At 37.8% G+C, this 20,135-nt stretch overlaps 1 protein-coding gene across 11 annotated transcripts in view; it reads right to left on the bottom strand.

Moving 5' to 3' along the window:
• The window catches only part of NAV2 (neuron navigator 2), a 438,256-nt gene that overhangs the window by 255,311 nt on the left and 162,810 nt on the right, over positions 1 to 20,135 (bottom strand). For 8 of the 11 annotated variants that reach the window (XM_031943258.1, XM_031943259.1, XM_031943260.1 and 5 more), the window contains exons 5-7: positions 13,774 to 14,038; positions 10,386 to 10,454; positions 1,910 to 2,064 (exon numbers count right to left, since the gene is read on the bottom strand). In XM_031943258.1, coding sequence (XP_031799118.1) covers positions 1,910 to 2,064; positions 10,386 to 10,454; positions 13,774 to 14,038 — 489 coding nt within the window. The remainder of the gene's footprint in view (positions 1 to 1,909; positions 2,065 to 10,385; positions 10,455 to 13,773; positions 14,039 to 20,135) is intronic. The other 3 variants (XM_031943261.1, XM_031943263.1, XM_031943265.1) reach the window with 1 other exon arrangement.

Here is a 20,135-nt window from a genome sequence, read left to right as displayed (position 1 = left end):
TAATTTTTTACAGTTCTTTCAATTTGGATTTTCATTTGCTTCCACTCTCTAGTCATAGTTATTGTTCACTGCATTCTTCCAAGGAGTAGTTGACCTGCTGACTGTGACCTACCCCAGCCAGAATTCTTTACACCTAGTCATACGCCAGATGCTGGTGCTTTGTAATCTTTTAAATCTTCTAACATGCTAGTAGCTAATCTTGGCACCTCTGACTGAGGGAGGTTTGGCAGATGGAAAATGGCAAGGGTGGGGTAGGCTTGCTAAAAGATCTTGCTGTGCTATTGAAAGGAATTCTTAGCACTCTGCTACTCAAGGTCCAGGAAAATCTGGCCCCACCCAGATTTTCCAGCCTTATCTCAAAATTCTCCCCTCCACTGGCACTAGGGTCTCCCCAAAGCGGTCCAGCTTCCATCTTACCTCTGTCTTTGCTCCCAGAATCCTTAAATTAAAAGCCTTCCCTGATTTCCCTCCCCTCTCTGCTACTCATCCCACCACCATTCCTTAAACTATAATGTTTCTCCTCTTAAATCTCAGAGTACTTAGCTTAGAACTGTCATACACACTTATGTAATATTTACTTGTAGATTCACTATAAATGGCTATTGATGAAGGCAGAGTCCTAGACTTATTTCATTGCTGCATTTCCCTAGTATTTCACAACATAATGAATATTGTAGGGCCCAAATCAATATCTGCATATAGTAGGACCCAAATAAATGCTTATTAAAGTCAAAAGAGAAAAAAGGAGCACTAAAAAGGAGAGAGGAAAGTTCCCAATAACCACCTCTAAGATGAAGGTTCCAGGACCTGAGAGAACCCAAAAGGATTTTTGGACTTGTGATATATCAAGTGAATCATTGCACTCTCTGCCTCTCTCTGCATCTCTGTCTCCATTTCTCTCTCTCTCTCTTTCTCCATATATATGTGCACACACATATATTTATATACTTATATATATATATAAACATACATAAATTAAGAAATATTGAACCACAAGAGGATATAGGTATCAAATTTTTGCCTCAATTATCTTTATTTCATTGTTTGTTGTTGTTACTGAAGCAATTGGGCTTAAGTGATTTGTCCAGGGTCACACAGTTAGGAAGTGGTAAGTGTCTGAATTCAAATTTGAACTCAAGTTCTCCTGACTTCAGTTCTGGTACTCTATCCACTACACCAACTAGCTGCATCTTGCCTCAGTTATTAAAGGAGGTGTCTAATATAGCAATACATAAATTAAGAAATCATAATTAATATTTGAGACAGGACTACTGTCAAACACAGAGCCCCAAATACTTTAAATGAAAACAGATGGACTACTTTGGAAACCCTAGAACAAATAAGTACCTGCTTTCAATACACAATACACACACACATACTATTCATACCCCACATCACTTTTTTTTCTGCCTGGATTTACAACTTTCCTGAGAACAAGCTCCTATTAGTCAAAGGGAAGTTTACAGGAGTTGGGAAAATTATGGTTTCCTCTGAATTAGGCCATTGGTGGCCAAGGCTGAGGAGGATAAAGCAAGGGGACTTTCTTAGACCTGGAGACCACCTGAACCCAGCTAGGTCCAAACCCAACTCTCCCTGGAGCTCAGAGGTGCAGAGCTCCTACATGGCTAAGAACACCAGCATCTTAAAAGAGTAAACTAAATAGGCTGCTTGCCTTGGCCCAAGGAAAGCAAAAGAGACAGTGAGCAACTGAGAAAATCAGAAACCTAGAATACAAGCCCATACCTTTGACATCATTTTTACTTCTAGGAATAACATGTCAGACGATTCAGCATCTCAGATCTCCCCCCAAATCTATTCCTTTTAAAGTTTTTAATTGGCTTATAATCCTTTTCCCCATAGATTTAGAGCAAAGGGAAAGAGCTAAAAATACCCCAAGAAGCTAACTTACCTTGCTCATTGTTTGGCGGTAGGGGTGGGGAGTTAACAGGCTTGGATTTGTCATAGTTGTTAAAGCTCTGGCTGCGCCGGTTGTTGGCACTAACAGACCCACGAGTTTTGGCTTCGCTGCCTGCAGCTGATACCCTCGTGGTAGGACCTGGGAGTCTGAAATGGAAAAATCAATAGGTGACTGATTTGGTCTGGTGAAAGAAAGGGAGTAGAGAGGTAGCTTAGGAGAGTGAGCCAGAACCATGCAGGAAAAAAGAACAAGGCTAACTGGGTTTGGAGAAGTTTAAAATTGTCTAGGCAAACCACAGCAAATAATCAGGGGCTAGAAATAAGCATGGCAATTGATAGGAAACTCCTTGAGGGCAGGGACTGTTTCATTTTTTTGTCTTTGTATGTCTTGTACCTAATCCAATGACTAGAATATCCTAGATACTTACTGAATGAATAAATCAAAGCCCAAACATAAACTTCAAAAGGTTTTATTTTTTTTTTTAGAAAAAAAAACATTTAAGAGTGTTTTCTCTGAAAAAAAAAAATAAGGCAGTGCTTAAAAATATGAAGTTCAAAGAATCTTAGAATCAGAGTTGTTTGGAAGGGATACTTGTACCCTATACTTGAGCGACAATCCTTTCTACATCATTATCATCGTTGGTCAGAAAGGATCTTCCAAACAGCCCAGACTTCACTGTGATAAATGTGGTTGTTAGGAAGGTTATCCTGTGCCCATCAGTTGGGGAATGGCTGAATAAGTTATTGTATATGAATGTAATAGAATATTATTGCTCTATAAGAAATGATGAACAGGATATTCTCAGAAAAACCTGGAAGGACTTACACGAACTGATGATGAGTGAAGTGAACAGAACCAGAAGAATACCGTACAGAGTAAACAGCAACACTATGTGATGATCAACTATGACAGACCAAGCTCTTCTCAACCATACGGTGATCCAAGACAATTCCAATGGACTCGGGATGGAAAATGGCACCCATATTCAGTAAGAGAATTATGGAGGCTGAATGTCAATTGAAACATACTATTTTCCCTTTTTTAAATTTGTTTTTTATTTATCTTGGTTTTTCTCTTTTATTCTGATACTTCTTTCACAACATGACTAATAAAGAAATATGTTTAGCATGATTGTACATGTATAACCTCTATCATATTGCTTGTTGTCTTGGGAAGAAGAGAGGGAGAGAGAAAAAATTTGGAACTCAAAACCTTATCAAAATGAATGTTGAAAGCTATCTTTACATGTATTTGGAAAAATAAAATACTATTGAGGAAAAAAAGGAAGCTTTTCCTTATGTCAAGTATAAATTTCCCTCTCTTTAACTTCTACTCTCTCATCTTAGTTTTGTCCAGACTTCAAGAAGAACAAATCTAATCTTTCTATTCACACAACGGGACTTCGTATTCTTAAAGACTGCTATCAAGCACCCCCAAGCCTTCTCTTCTCCATGCTAACAATCCTTAGTTCTTTTAACTAATCTTTATATAGTCTTTTCTCCAGTTCTTTCACCATCATAACTGTTATTTTTGGAAAACTGCAATTTATCAGTGTCCCTCCTAAAATTCATTTCATTTTTTGTCTTGGTTGTATATTCTTTCATTGTCAACCAATTTCTAATCATGGATACATTAAGAAATATGGAATCATAAAAAAGGATGTGGGTGTCAAACTATTGCCTCAGTTATTAAAGGAGATGCTTAATCTAAAGGACAACACAGAAATTGAGAAATCATCATAATTTATAAGACAGAATTACCAAACAGAAACTCAGACACCTGAAATGGAAACAAATGGACTACTTGGGAAACACTAGTACATATAAATACCTTCTTTCAATATCTAATTAATGTATTCCTTAGAGATTTTACAACTGAAATCTGTCTCCTCAGACTGTGACTGGCTAAATATGTATAGCTCTTCCTAGAATATTATCTATTTGATTAAAGACAATCATTCACTTTTCTTTCAAATATATATCTCAATTTTTGATTTTAGGAAAGATGCTCATAAGATGATTGACTCTGCTGGAACTTTGTATCTTTTCTTCATACCTTCTCTGAGGATGTTAGTGAAGGAGTCCCTTCACTAATAAGGTTAAAGACAAGTGACATTTACAGGACCCTCCCAATCCCTCAGACTTATAACTACATTGCTCATTCCATGGAGCCAAATTTTATCATTTCTATCACATGTAAGTTCCCTTCTCTCCACTGACATAATTACTACCCAAATTCATTCCTTCATCACCTCAACAACTACAAGAAACCCCATTTGTATCTCTGCCTCAAGTTTCTCCCCTTTTCCAAACATTCTTCACTCACATTCTAGAGTCATTACCTAAGGGATATGTCTGAGCACCTTTTGCTATCAACTCTAGTGGCTAGTTATTACTTGGTTTGGTATTCAAAGATTTTTATAACCCAACTCCCTCCTTTTCAGCCTTCTCCTGATCTTTTTCCTCCTCTTTCTAATTTTTCTTCTTTTTTAGGCATTCAGGGTTAAGTGACTTGCTCAGGGTCACATAGCTAGTAAATGTCCAAGACCAAATTTGAACTTGGGTCCTCTTGATTACAGGGCACTCTCCACCCCTTTCTTATTTTTCATTGACATCCATTCTCTTTCTAGTTCTGTTCCAGTGGTTTTACACACAGGACTTTACATCTTCCATCTCCAAACACTTTACACTTTGTGTCCTCGTGACTGAAAACTTCCGTCTCCTAAACTTTATTGCTTGGTTTCCCAGAGCTTCCTTCAGGTCTCTTCCCAAATCTTTCCTTCTCCAAGAGGTCCTTCCCAATGCCTCTCCCCCTTCCCCAGAGGTCAGTGTCTACCCCCTCTGAGACTCTATATAGCTCCTGTATATATCTAGTCCTCCTTACATGTTGTGAGCCTCTTGAGGGCAAGAGTGTTTTTGCTTTTCTTTGTATTCTGAACACTTAGAAGAGTCTGGTTCATAGTAAGCACTCAATAAGTGATTTGATTGATTTTTTATTTTTCATGTGATCTCATTTGCATGTGATCTTATTTGCATATGTGGTCTCATTGGTAAGCACTACACCACACCACTGGTACATACTATTTCATTTGCATATGTAAATCTACTGACATATCTCATTTTCATATGTAAATCCATCAGCATCTCATTTGCATATGTGGTCTCATTGGCTTACACAACCTACAGCATACATTATCTCACGTGCATATGTAAATTAGCCAGTGTATATTATCTCATTTGCCCATGTAATCTCACTGGCATATATTACCTCATTTGCGTATGTAAATTCATCAGCAAATATTGTTTTATTTGCATGTGTGGTCTCATCTGCATATACCACCTAATTGGCATCACATAATTTGAATATGTAAATTGATCAGCACAATTCATTTGCATATGTAAATCCACCAGTATATATCATCTCATTTGTATTTGTGACTTCCAGTCAGCAGCACATGACATAGACCAGCAAATGGTGTTATTAGTTTACAGTTGAAAAAATGAAGGTTCTGAGAAATTAAATGACTTGCTCCTGATCACCTAGCTAGCATCAAAGGCAAGACTTTAGGCTAGGCCGTAACAAGTTTAAGTCTAGAGCTCTTTTCACTGCCGGAGACACAGCCCCTCTAAGCCAGCATTTCAGCCTGGGAGTTTCCCGGCTGGTCGTTTCCAGTAATTAGAGCTCTGCAGAGCAAGCTCACCCGCCGCAGACCGCGGCCGCCTTTCATTAGATGGAGAGATAATGCTGAGCGCTACACTCTCAGAGCGTGTAACCATCTCTTTCCGTGTAAATTGTGGAGCCCAGACAAGGAGGACCACAGTCGGAAAGCATCAAGTAAGCGCATCCGCGGGTGCGGGCACCCTCTCTAAACATCTCCTTGTGGCGGAGCGAGAAAGATGGCTGCAGAGGAACAGAACGCGGCCGGGTGAGGGGCCATAAAAATTTATATTGCTGAGACTCTTAGCAATTCTGTGGGAGTGGCTTCGGACAAGGGAAGGCGGAAACACATTTTTTCTAAAAACTCAAGATTATTCCCCCACAGCATGGAAGATTTGCCTCCATTGGGGGTTTCTTTTGTCCCTAGCAGGAAGTCAATTGCTGCCATAAAGGCCAGTTGTAAAGATGATACAAGGTAGTAAAGGCAAGCGGGGAGGAGGAATTTTTTTTTCAAGGCTATAGCAGTTTTAGGGTAATTGGAGGAGGTGATGGTATAATTAACAGAGTTTTGCTGCAGGTCTCTCCCAACTGAGAAACCGAATCTTTCTGGTGAACAGCACACGGTGATAACAAACATTTGACTCAGACAGTTCCCAATGAGTGTTAACAACAACAATAATAACTAACATTTATATAGTGCTTACTATGTGCCAGGCACTGTGCTAAGTGTTTTATAATTATCACCTCATTTGATGCTCACAACAACTCCCAGAGGTGGGTACTAATAACACCCCCATTTTACAAATGAGGAAACTGAGGCAGACAGAGGTCAATTGACTTAGCTCAGGATCACTCAGCTTTTAAGTAAATGTGTGAGGTCAAGTTTGAACTCAGGTCTTCTTGACTCCAGACTCAGCACCATCATCCTCACAGGAGGATCTCTGATGTTGGTGCTAGTAAACTATGCTAAATGCCTTTAGTTTGAAGGGAGGTGTCAAAGTAAGGTTTTGATCTTTTATCTCTAGTTCCAGAAAGAACTGCCCGAAGCAGCCTCTAAATGAATGCTTGTAGCAAGTCTTAGTCACCTGAAGGACTCCCCTCTTTTCATGAGTCTATTTGCTGATCCTCAAATGCAAAATTGCATATATCACTTCCATTACTTTTAAGGAATTATTCCCCATGATTAAAATGTACTCCTTTTTTAACTTCTTCCTTTTGGTTTCACAAGCTTTTTTAAGGCTTAGTTTAAGTGACTTTCCTGTATCTCTTCTGCCCTTTGTAGCTAAACTCCTGGAAGAAATCATCTACAATAGAAGTCTCTATTTTCTCTATTCTCTTTCTCTTCTGAACTCCTTACAATCCAGCTTCTGACTCTATCATTTGACCACAACTGATCTCCACAATTACTAATGATCTCTGAGTTGACAAATCCAATGATCTCTTCTTAATCCTCATTTTTCTTGGTCTCTCTGCAGCCTTCGGCTCTACTGATCACTCTCTTCTCCTTGGTACACTATTTTTCTTAATTCTTCTACCCAACTGACCACTTTTTCTCTGTTTTCTTTACTGAATCCTCCTCTGGATCACACCTCTAACCACTGGTGTCCCTCAGGATTCTGCCTATGAGTCCCCTTCGTCCTCTGTACAATTTCACTTGGTGAATTTTTTTGCTCCCATGGATTTACTTACAAAGTTGACATTGATGGATTCGCCTGCCCCAAACTCTCAGTTGACCTCCAATCTCACATCTCCATTTGCTTTTCATACATCTCAAAAAAGGTGTCCAGTAGATATCTTAGACTCCATGTATTCAAAACTAAACTCATCATCTTTTCCCCTAAATTATTCTTATCTCCTACCTTCCTTATCACTATAGAAGGCAACATAATCCTTGCAGTCCCTCAGGCTTGCAACCTTGTACACCTCACCATCCAAGCTCTTGTCTATTTATTTCACTTTTGCAACATCATCACTCATATATGTCCCCTTCTATCCTCTGACAATACCATCACCCTGGCAAGACTCTCAACATATTCATTAACCTTAAAGAAGGAATAAGCAATAGTTTAAAGGCAAAGACCTTTCCAGGACTGGTGCCTTATTAACTTATTCACTCTCAAAGTCTAGTCCAAGCTCGGACCGAGTTTTCATCAACTACAAATACTTCTAATTCAGGCCATTTTCTCAGTTCCTTTCAGTTATCTATATAAACAATCGAGGATTTAGAACAGAACATGTCTCCTTCCAAAAGCAATCCTACAACAATCATTCTCAGAAGTTCTGAAAAGGATAAAGCCTTCAAACCATTCAGATAAGGGATTCTTTGGGCCACAAAGTCAATTTCATGTTTCTCTATCATAAAGTGCATGGTGTTTTCTATGAAAGAATATCTCAGAAAAATAGAGAAAAGTAGCCAGAATCAGATCACCATCCCTGGAGGTGTACCTAGTGCTGGTTCTCATAATCTATGCTTTCAACCTGAGGGTAGGTCTCAAATTATGAGATCATACTCCAGCTGTTAGACTGTTATTCTAAAGTACTTTCCCCATTTGCACTACCTTGGTTCCCACATGATTAATTGCCGACTCTGCTGATTTTATTTTATGGTGGACACAATTTTCACCGGTGCATGAAGGTGTTTTCTACCTAATTCTTAGGTGTAAACTCAGGTGGTGATCTTTTTTTTGTCAGCTCCGAGTTTTTCTTTAGTGCCAGAAACAAGTCAGTCTTGTCATAGAGACCCTCAAGTACTGCTCCCACATTTCAAAGAAGGCATTCACTTTTCTTGGTGCACGATGGGTATTTTTGCCAACCACTTGACTGAGAGCAATTGCTGCTCATGTCAGAGCATCTCTCTCCGCTCTGCCCTCATGTGACAGGTACCATCAAAGCAGCAGCTGCTAGAAGCATTTCCCCTTGTGCTGAGAAAGGAAAGCAAGTCAGAGGGAAAAAATAAACTGCATATTGCTCATAGTAGGAAGCATGTCTGGATAACTCATTCTTCAAGGAAATTTGACTAACAGGGATCTGTCTGCATTACCAAGCAAAAACTTACGTAATGACTAGGAACATATATAGGCATTTTAAAGCCCACCTGTTGCTTTTTTAGTTAAATGCAAGGGAAGTGACTTAACAGAAAAGGAAAGAAATATCATCTGTTAAAAGTTACCATTGATTTCTTCAATCTGCACAGAGTGCAGAAAAGACTATAAAACTGTTACTGTATGTATGCAACCTGCAGGCGCTACTGATTTCTCCCTTGTCCAACACGCTTGTAAGCAAGGAGCATTTTTTGCCCACTACCCCACAAAGGTTAAGGATGGGAAGAATCCAGCATAGGAAGGGCGGCAGCTTGTAATGCATATTCTTGGAAACTTGTAGGAGGTCCAGCAGAGAAGGCCTTTCTCCAAACATCATTCCATTTAAAATTCCACATTATAACCACATCCCCCTTTTTGCATGCAGGCTTATGTTCCTTTCCCTACCAATTTCTTTCCTTAAGATACTCATGAGAAGTTTAAATCTGCAGTGTCCAATGCAACAGTTCAACTCACGAAGAAAATACAGTGCATAAAAGATGCATTCAAGACACCTGCTAGATCTGAGAACATAATGACATTCTAGGGATATGTGTATTCTTTCTGTCTTTATTTTGGCTTACACAGTCATTGTCAAGGGCATCAGCAATCGTCTCTGCCATTGTCTTGCCTAGGAAGAGTACATTCAGAATCCTCTTGGTTTTTTTCAGTCTTAACTGGGCACCATTACACAAAAATGTTCTGATCTATTCTCAGAAGGATATTTACAATCCATCCATATTGTACCATGATGTTTCTTTACCAGCAATGTGTGAGGAACTCCTTTATCTTGGGAATGTCCAGAATCAAAATCATTTATTTGAATGGCATGAGACTTTTTAAAGCAGTCAATTCTGGTTAAAGAAGCCTCCTATTGACACCAAAAATAAGTCTGGACTATCACTTGGATTCCAAATTGGTTTTATGCCTGTTAAAACAACCACCACCACAACACTCCAAACTCTTGGGGCACTCCAGGTTAAAATGTAAATTTTAAGGAAGATAAATTCAAATGATAACAATGAAAAATTCATCTAATAAAATGCCCCATGGGACATTTGGAGTAAAGGTTCTTCAACTGGAGAACAAAGTACATAAAGTAATAACACAAATAACAGAAGACCAAATCAAATGAAGAATGATTTGAATGGTATTCCCAAGTACTGTGAGGTAGCCTAAGACATAGTGTGCAAGTCAAGGTAGGAATCCAGGAAAAAGCAGAAAGTTGTGCTTTTTATTGATCTGCAGAGAGATTAGATGTTCTTGGCTTTGGTGCATCAGGGTACAAAAAGAAGACATGTGTTTGCTTTGAGATTTAATCTCATCTTACCTATTAGATCCAAGTTTCAAATCTTTATTGCCCCAGAAAAAATGTCAACCACTTTTTAGGTAGCTTAACCATAGAAAATAAAAGTGTCAAAGATACCAGAGCATAGCAAAGTAGAAGTAGAGTAAGGAAGGGGGGGGGGAGGGAAGAACACACAAAATTAGAAGCTAAATTAAAATAAATATAAGCAAAGCAACAGAAACAGACCCACTTTTTAATACCTCTTTTTTCCTACTGTCAGTTTTAGCAGCTCTCTGATCCCGTGTAATCAGAATCACCATCTTTTTTGTTAACCTGAATTCCAAACATGCAATCGAGAGGGAAATCCAAAAGGAAACTGGGCAAAAGCAGAGGGTAAAGGCGATTGGGTTAAACCATGCTTTGCAGAATAGGAAGAAACTCTAACCTAGAGGTTTTTTTCTGACCCAGAGTGAACCGGATGAGTTTGCTTTGAGATGGGTCCCTGGATGATGCACTGCACAATAGGGAAAGAGAAAAAAAAGTAGAAGAGATAAGTGAGTAGAAAGTAGATATGTAACCCAAATAAGTCACAACTTATAGGACAATGGTGATGGATGGAAATGGCCCATGTCTAGTTTTCTCTCTTTACCTCAGTGGCTCATAGATTTATTTATTTTTAATTTAAAAATATATATTTTTTAATTTTAAAAACACCTTTTTAAATTAAAAAAATTTGGCTCATAAATTTAGAAGTAAGAGGAACCTCACTTGTCATGGAATCCATTCTACTTTTCTTACAGCTGATTAAACAGAGGTCTGGAAAAGTAAAATATCTTGCTCAAGTTCAAACAGGTAATAGACAAGAGACAAAATTCAAATCCAGGCCCTCTGATTCCAAATCCCTGTTCTCTCTACTATATTTCTCTATCACCACTGAGTCACTGGGATCTGATTTCACCAATCTGATCAATTTCCATTAAATTAATATCAAATTATTTTTCCTTGCCGGTATATGTAAACATATATATGTACTTATTCTAAGTATTTATATTACTAACCACTACTATTTCAATGGGGAACCTGAAGACAAATATAACTGTCAAGCTATTACACTTATAAAGTATAGAGATTTGGATGTCTCTTTCAGAGCTGCCATAGAGAATTTCAAAAATATGAGAGGGATTTTTGCTATCAAACAAATTTATAAACATCATAAGCTTCTATCATTTTTGCACTCAAGGGTGTGAAAATAGTCATTTAAGTGGAAAGCTTTTCAACTTGTGTTTTTGGACTATATTTGTCCTTCAGCTGAGGGAAATCCTGGTGAGGAAATTGCTTCTACAAAAATAGGTTGGTACTTTCTATGGAACTTCTTATTTTGGAGAGGGGCCTGAGATGGTTAAAGAGATTTGTCTGGGTTCAGACAGCCAGTATGTGAGAGATGGGACTGGAATCCAGGTGTTCCTGATTCTGAGGCTGAAGTTCATTTTGATACCTCTTGCTGTTTCTGAATGGAAACTTATCATCTACCAAACAGGTTGAACAGCTAAAATGTATTGTCTATCAAACGTTGATCAAGAAATAGGGAAGATTATTTGCTCCTCTGTGATGAATATTACCTAAGCCTAGGGTACATATCAAATAACTTGAACTTAGTTTAGCTGTCTTGAAAATAATCTAAAATGATACTTGTAGCTTTTCCCACATGTAAAGGGTATTTAGGGATGGTAAACAACTGAAAAAACCCAAACGAACTTGAAAAATTGTGCATATTTCTAAATTTGAATATCTTGTTGTGCACATATAGCCAAAGAAGAGAAAAAGCCATGGGTACTTGTCCTTATGTTATGGACTCTAAAAGAAATCATAATGTCATAATCTAATTTATGAAATGGCATATGGCTCCTAAAAGAAAACAAAATGAGAAACCACTACAAAAGCACACATGTCTGGTGTGTGGGTCATGAGAAGAGCTGAAACATGACAACATCTCCTTTAGAATGGTTAAGTGTGAAATATCATACTGATGTTGTGAGGATCTAACTGTGGTATCCTGGTGGCTTTTCATTAAAAAGCTGCCTTCTCTTTCTCTTCCTTTGTACAATTCATAGAAAAAGCTGGAAACTTTTATATGTCACCCTCCAAGGGGTGTCCGAGAATGAGAATATAAATAACTTCAAAGCAAGGTTCAAATAATCCGATAGATGATGGATCCTTCACTGTGGATTTGTGAGGAAAGCTAGGATGCTCGAGGACATGGCCCCTACTTTTGGATTACAGTTGGAGAAACAAAGTTATATCAATGGTCTTTTGGTGCTCCCATCTTCAGAGAGACAATGTGGGATGGAGAATCAGTGGCTTTTATTCAATATGGCAACTACAGCCTTAATTTCTGTATAAATTATTTTAGATTCTGACTAAGCAACAAGGAATCTTTCTTTTCCTAGGTACATGAGTATCGGATTAACCTATTGCTTTTATAAGATACACCATATATGTATGTGAGCCATATATGTATCATTTGTATACATGTGTATTTGTATATAAAAATACATGTTATATGCTTATATTGTCCTAGCTATATACATATATGACTATATATTTTTATTTATATCTATTTATTATATATTATAATGTTGTTGTTCACTCATTTCAGTCAAGTTCAAATTTTTGTCACCCCATTTGGAGTTTTCCTGGCAAAGATATTAGAGTGGTTTGCCATTTCTTTCTCCAGCTCATTTTACTGATGAGAAACTGAGGCAAACAGGCTTTAGTGACTTGTACAGAGTCACATAGCTAGTAAGTATCTGAAGACAGATTTGAGCTCAGGAATATGGGCTTAATTCTAAGCCCAGTGTTCTATCCACTGTGCTACCTGGGTAGCTACCCATTATAACATATTGCATATTATTATATTTATTTCTATTTTTCTAAATACATATTCAAATAAAATTGGGTATACATATATATACACACAGACACACATTTGTGTGTGTGTATATAATCAAGGTAGAGGTAAAACCAGTAATAATAATAATAGTATTTTAATAAAATGCTTTACACACAATACCTTTTTGATCCTCATAAACAAGCAGAAGTTATAACCCAAAAAGACAGTTGAGAAGTCATGTGGTTTAGGAAAGAGCACTGGTTTGGTCCTCAGGGAGATCTGGATTCAAATTCAAATTCTACCACTTAATTGTGATTTTATGTAAATAACTTCACCTTCTTGGGCTTCTATCTAGTCCACTATTAAATGAAGGAACTGAACTAGTCCTAAATCCTAACATCCCTGGAGATAGAATGGGAAAGCATTATTATTCCTATTTCACAAATGAGCAAACTGAGGTTAAGAGAAGTTAATTCTCTTGACCAAGCCCATATAGCTGATAAATGGAAGAGACAGGATTCCAATTCATAATTGCAGATTTTGAAATTTAAGACTGCTTTTTCCCAGTCTTTCCCAGAATAGCCCAGCTGCTTTTCCAAAGGAAAGTTTTTGTTTTCAACTACCATTTTTCATTGTAATACATTTCTCTTTTACATATATTTGGGGTAAGAGCTTCTCTGAAGTTATTATAAAGGCTATTTTAATACATGCTGGTACGAATTTGAAAGGCACAGTATTTAGAGCTGAACCAGCCGGTACCCTGACTCATAAAAATGAGCAATCCCACCAAGTCACATAAAACTGGCTTGTTCTCTCCACTTCTATTGTAGTCTTTTCTCATGGACTACCAAGAACCGCTCTCCCTGAATACCATTAGAAGAAGAACATATTGCATGATAGACAGAAATCAAGATAACTGGTTTAAAAAAGAGGGAAGTCCCACCTGGATTGCATTTCTGGCTGTGCTTTTGACTGCTGATGTGAAGTTGGTGGGTGCGGCTGGCACTGGGTTTGGGGGTTAGCCGGCACCTGCTGAGGCTGCGGTGCCCCGACCTGACTCTGGTAGGGAGATGTGGCCAGCTGTGAGACCACGGCAGTTGCTGGCTGAGATGAGTGAGGTTGTTTCTGGGGCTGCTGCTGCTGTTGCTTGTATCTGGATAGGCTGAAAAAAAGGCCTAAAATGGCCTTCAGGTTTCCATTCCGGATTTCTGAAAGATAACAAAAAGCAGCTTGTCAGAAGAGCAGCTTTCCCTTGGGCCCCATTTCTCTCCCGTAGCTCAGAGATGGGCCCTTTCAGCCCACACTTGGAATTGAATTCCTCAAGGATAAGACAGATTTCCGGAAAACTTAATTGGTATCACAGTTGCTTAAAATTGAGCTTTAACCACAAAGAAATTATTTTCCTTCTCCTCCATAATGGATATATTAGAGATAAAAGGCAAGTTGCAACCTGGGGCTGGCAAACTGTTCCCAGACAGTTCCCTGTAATAGAAACTCAAGCATCACAGAGCAAGATCATGCTTGTGGGAGAAGTAAGGTGACCAGTCCAATGGGAATGATGTCTGCAACCACTGGGCCAACTTTCCTATATGGGATTCCATGGGGTTTTATTCTGGGGAGTGTTATTGTTTCCTTTCCCTTGTGCTTTCCACATATCCTCCTCTCCAAGAAGGAGCCCTGGTATGACAGATAGAAAGAAGGACGTCAGTGCTATCTCTGACATATACCTGCATGTGACCAAAGACTGCTTAGTGCCTTAAACCAAAAGTTACAAAGAGTGGCCCTAGACCACTGGGTTCCCTAGATCATAAGTTACCAGGAAGATGTCCGCCTCTACTAGTAGAGAGAGCTTCTTCCCCTATGGGCATTCCTAATACCAGTGAAATCACAGATCTAGTCCTTAGCTCTATCTCTATATACAAATAAAAGAAAATATCAGGAAAAGAGACAACATGGTAGCACAGATAGAGAGTAGGATTCTGAGGCAGGAAGGTCCTATCTCTGCTATATATCTGCTACAAAATTCTTGAATCATTTAATCTCTCAGTGCCCTAGGCAACTTCCCAACAGGGAAGGTGTCAGCCTCCATTAATAGAGATAGTTTCCTACTCCAGAGTTTTCCACAGTGATGAAATCATGAGAGAAAGGAGAAGGGAGATGGGAGAAGTTACTATGAATGTTCTTTGACACACTTTTTTTTTTTTTAGGATTAAATGTTTAATTTCCAACTAATTTTTAATGTCTCTCCATTATCCACTATTAAATTTTTGTTGCATTATGATCTGAAAAGGATGAGTTTACTATTTTTGTTTTTCTGCATTTGATTGTGAGGTTTTTATGTCTTAATACATGGTTATTTTGTGTGTGTGTGTGTGTGTGTGTGTGTGTGTGTGTAGATGATATATATTCCTGAGAAAAGGTTAAATTCTTTTCTATTACCATTCAATTTTCTCTGACAATCTCTCATATCTAACTTTTCCAGAATTTTATTCACCTCCTTAATTTGTTTCTTGTTTAATTTTTGGTTAGATTTATTTAGTTCTGAGAGGGGAAAATTGAGGTTCCCTCACTACTCATACAATTGTTTCTTCAAAAATTTAGATGCTATACTATTTGGTGCATATATATTTAGTACTGATATGACTTAACTGTTTATGGAAACTTTCAGCAACATATACTTTTCTTCTTTTTATTAAATCTCTTTTAATTAGATTTGTTTACTTTTGCTTTGGCTGAGATCATGATTATTTCCCCTACTTTCTTTGCTTCAGCTGAAGCATAATATATTCTACTCCAGCCCCTTACTTTTTATTTTCAAAATATGTGCATATATTATTTTCAACATTGACTTTTGCAATACCTTGTGTTCCAAAATTTCCCCTCCTCTCAACCCTGTGCCTTAGATGGCAAGTAATCCAATATACGTTAAATATATGCAATTATTTTATACATATTTCCACAATTATCATGCTGCACGAGAAAAATCAGCTCAAAAAGGGAAAAAATGAGAAAGAAAACAAAATGCAAGTAAAATACAACAAAAAAGTAAAAATATTATTTTGTTATTTACACTCAATCCCCATAGTCATCGCTCTGGGTGCAGAAGGTTCTCTTCATCACATGATTTTTGGAACTGGCCTGAATCATCTCACTGTTGAAAAGAGCCATATTCATCAGAATTGATAATCATATAATTTTGCTGTTGCCGTGTACAATGTTCTAGTTCTACTCACTTCACTTAGCATTAGTTTATGTACATCTCTTCAGGCCTCTGAAATCCTCCTGCTGATTGTTTCTTATAGAACAATAATATTCCATAACATTGATACACCATAACTTCTTTAGCCATTCTCCAACAGATGAGCATTCACTCAGTTTCCAGTTCCTTGCTGCTACAAAAAGGACTACTACAAACATTTTTGCACATAGATTCTTTTCTCTTTTTTATGATCTCTTTGGGGTATAAGCCCAGTAGAGACACTGCTGGATCAAAGGGTATGCACAGTTTGATAGCTCTTTGGGCACAGTTCCAAATTGCTCTCCAGAATGGTTGGATCAGTCCACAACTCCATCAACAATGTATTATTGTCCCAGTTTTCCCACATCCTTTCCAACATTCATCATTATCTTTTCCTGTCATCTTAGCCAGTCTAAGAGGTGTATAATGGTACTTCAGAGTTGTCTTAATTTGCATTTCTCTAATCAATAATGATTTTAGAGAATTTTTTAAATGACTGTAAATGATTTTAATTTCTTCATCTGAAAATTATCTGTTCATATCCTTTGACCATTTATCATTTGGAGAATTAGTCTCTTATTTTTACCTAGTGCATATCTCTCTGCTTTAAATGTTTCTTGTAAACAACATAAAATTCTGTTATCCTCTTCTGTTTTATAAGTGAGTTAATCCCATTCACATTTATAGTTATGATAATTGTGTATTTCCCTCTAGTCTATTTTCACCTGTTTATCCCTCTCTCTCTCTTACACCCCATCCTTTCCTTCCTTATAAGTGTTTTCCTTCTGATCACCATCTTCCCCAATATATCCTTCCTTTTATAAGTCCCCTCTCCTCCTTCTATGATCCCCATTCCTTTTTACTTACTTTTAGAGTAAGATAGATTTCTATATCCAACCAAGTGTGTACATTATTCCCTCTGTGAGCCAATTTTTAAGCTTTGCCTGCTACTTCTCCCTATATGAATATCCTTCTCCAAAATAATATTCTTTTATGTCTCTGTTATATGGGATAATTTATTCTACTCAATTCCCCTCCCCCTTCTCCTTCCAATACAATCTTCTCTCACCCCTTTATTCTGTTTTTTTAGGAGGTGTTATCCAATCTAAGTCACCTTTATTCATAACCTCTGTCTACATATATTCCTTTTAATTACTTTTATCAAAATAAAGTTAAGAATTACAAATATTATCTTGCTATATAGACATATAAATAGCTTAACCTTACTGAATTTTTATATTTTCTCTTTCTTATTTCTTTTTAAAAATCTTTTAACCTGTCTTTTGAGACTTGTATATGGATGTCAACCTTTTTATTAATCTCTGGGCTTTTAATTAGAAATGATTGAAAGTCCTTTATTTTGTTAAATGTCCATTCTCCTTCTCATTTTCTCCCCATCGACCCCCCAAAAGATTATATTCAATTTTGCTGGGTAGATGATCCTTGATTGTAATCCTAATTTCTTTTCCTTTTGGTTTATCATATTTCAAGCCTTCAGGTTTTTAATATGGAAGCTGCCAAATCCTGTTAATCCTGACATAGCTCCATGATATTTGAATTGTTTCTTTTTGGCCACTTGCAACACTTTCTCCTTGATCTGTGAGCTCTGAAATTTGGTTACAATGTTCCTGGGTGTTTTCAATTCGGGAACTCTTTCAGGTGATGATCAATGGATTCTCTAAATTTCTATTTTGCCCTATAGCTTTACTATATCAGACAACTTTCCTTAATAATTTGAAAAATTTTTAAAGATGTCCAGGATTTTTTTCCCCCCAATCATGGCTTTCAGGAAGTCCAATAATTCTTATATTATCTCTTCTGAATCTATTTTCTAGGTCAGTTGTTTTTTTCAATGAGAAATTCCATATTTTCTTCTTTCTTTGCTCACTTTTTTTTAACTTTTTATTTTGTTTTATTGTATCTTAATATTTCATAGTCATAACTTTCCACTTGTTCAATTTTTAATTTTTAAGGAATAATTTTCTTTGGTGAGTTTTTTAAATTTACTCTCCCTCTCCCCATTTGGCCAATTCTATTTTTTAGGGAATCATTTTCTTTGGTAAATTTTTATATAACTTTTCCCATGTCATTGACACTATTTTCATGATTCTCTTGCAATACTGCCATTTCTCTTTCCCTCAATTTTTCTATTACTTCTCTAATTTGCTTTTCAAAATCCTCTTCCAAGAAGTCACTTTGGGACTGAGGCCAAATTACATTTTTCTTTGAGACTTAACAATTAGTTGTTTTTATGTTTTTTTCCTCTTCTAAGTTTATACATTGATGCTCCTTAGCACCATAGTAACTTTCTATAGTCCAAGCTCTTTTTTTGGTTTGCTTTTTTTGTCCATTTTTTTCTGTCTTTTTTGTGAGTGTTTTTATGTGAGAGTTGGGCTCTGGTCCTACACTATCCCAAGCTTTTCATGTTGGAGCTCAGGGTCCTATTGCTAGCTTTTACTGGGCTTCAGGGCAGAGCTGCTTTCTTTCTCTGGAAGGAAGGCTTCTCTTCCGCTTTGTCCTGAGGGAAGGAGTCTCCCTATTGTCTTCTTCTGGGTATGGTGTTAAGTTGCTGGTCTGTCCAAGGAGTTGGGCCCTGCTACTGACTTGCTATGAAAACAGGACCTCTCTGCTGGTAGGTCCCAGAGTCAGGCTCTTGCTGTTGAACAGCCTGAGGGAGGGGCTTTCCTACTGGTCACTACTGGGATCAAGGCCTTGGGGATGGGACCTTGCTGTACATCTTGCTCACTTGCTTGGGAGGCTGCCTCCTAGGTTTGCAGAAACTGGGGGAAAGGGTTCACTGGTGGTTTGCTCCAGACAGTCAGGCCCCTTCTCTGAGGCTGACTACTGTTGTTAATGCTGTTCTTAGACCTTGATCCTCCCATTGAGACAGATCTTTTCTGCTAGGCTGGTAAGCTGCTTCTCTGTTCCTAAATCATTTGAGGCAGTTTTCTCATTGTTTGGAAGAAATTTCAGGAGGGCTTCAAAAGGTTCCTTCCTCACTCTGCTACCTTGGCACCAGAAGTATAATTCTAATAATTTTTGTCTGGCTCTTGCTCAATACTCATCCATGTTCTGTTATTTTAGATCATAGGAACATAGTTCTGGAACTCAAAAGCCTAGTCTAATTCATTCTTTTGACAAATGGGGAAAGTGGTGGCCATGGAGACAAAGTGAGCTTCTCAAGTTCACAAGGGCAGCAAGCATCTGAGGGAAACCTGAACTCAAGTTCCATACAATTTATATTGGGGTAGTTGTCAAAGAAATTCTTTGTTCTCAGGGAACAATTCTCTTCTAGCCAACATTTTCTTAGGAACTGGCCTAAAATTTAAAGTAATTTTTTTTATATTTCTAAAAGGGGAACAAGAGAAGAGAAAACTAGAAAAAAGGGGGGGGGGTTAGAATCTCACAGTACAATGGATTTATTTTCAGATAATAAATCCCTCCTTCAAGCTGCTCCTAACAAGAAACAGAGCAGGAATAAAATATTTGTTAACAGACGGAGGTAAATGCAAGCAAGTGATTTTTGTTCCTTAAGCAATTCCCTCTCAGTGAAAACCAGACATCTGATAGATGAGTTTTGCACTTGACCTCAAAAACCTCACCCATTGGGGCTGGGCCACCCAATAGGAAGAACAAACAAGAATGGGACTCCTAGGAAAATGGGAGTTAATTCCTTTTGGTTCCAGAAGCCTACCATATGGGGGGGGGTAGGGAAAAGAGGAAAGAAAAACAGGTCACAGAAGGTTTTTTCCCTCCCCAAAGGGAAATAAATGGTAAGGAAATTGATTTCTGATCCTAGTAAACAGGGAATCATGCCTGAAGAGCAGTTTGCATCTTCCCCCAAGAAATAAGTGAGTAGGGTGGGGGTGGTGATGGGGATAAATATATGAATGAACTCCTTTCAAAAGGAGACCACATGTTTACACCAGACCCCTCTTCTTGCTCACTTATTCATTAGAGAATGATGTGGCTGCTTGCCATTGTACTCAAACCCTGATGTGATTTGCTGATTATGAGTCTGGATTACTTCCTGTTGCAGCTTCCTTTACTCTAAATCTCTTAAAGGT

This window comes from Sarcophilus harrisii, chromosome 6, assembly GCF_902635505.1.
Source record: "Sarcophilus harrisii chromosome 6, mSarHar1.11, whole genome shotgun sequence".
Classification (NCBI taxonomy): domain Eukaryota; kingdom Metazoa; phylum Chordata; class Mammalia; order Dasyuromorphia; family Dasyuridae; genus Sarcophilus; species Sarcophilus harrisii.
Note: the sequence above shows the minus strand (reverse complement) of the source record. Positions and strands in the feature narration are given on the sequence as shown.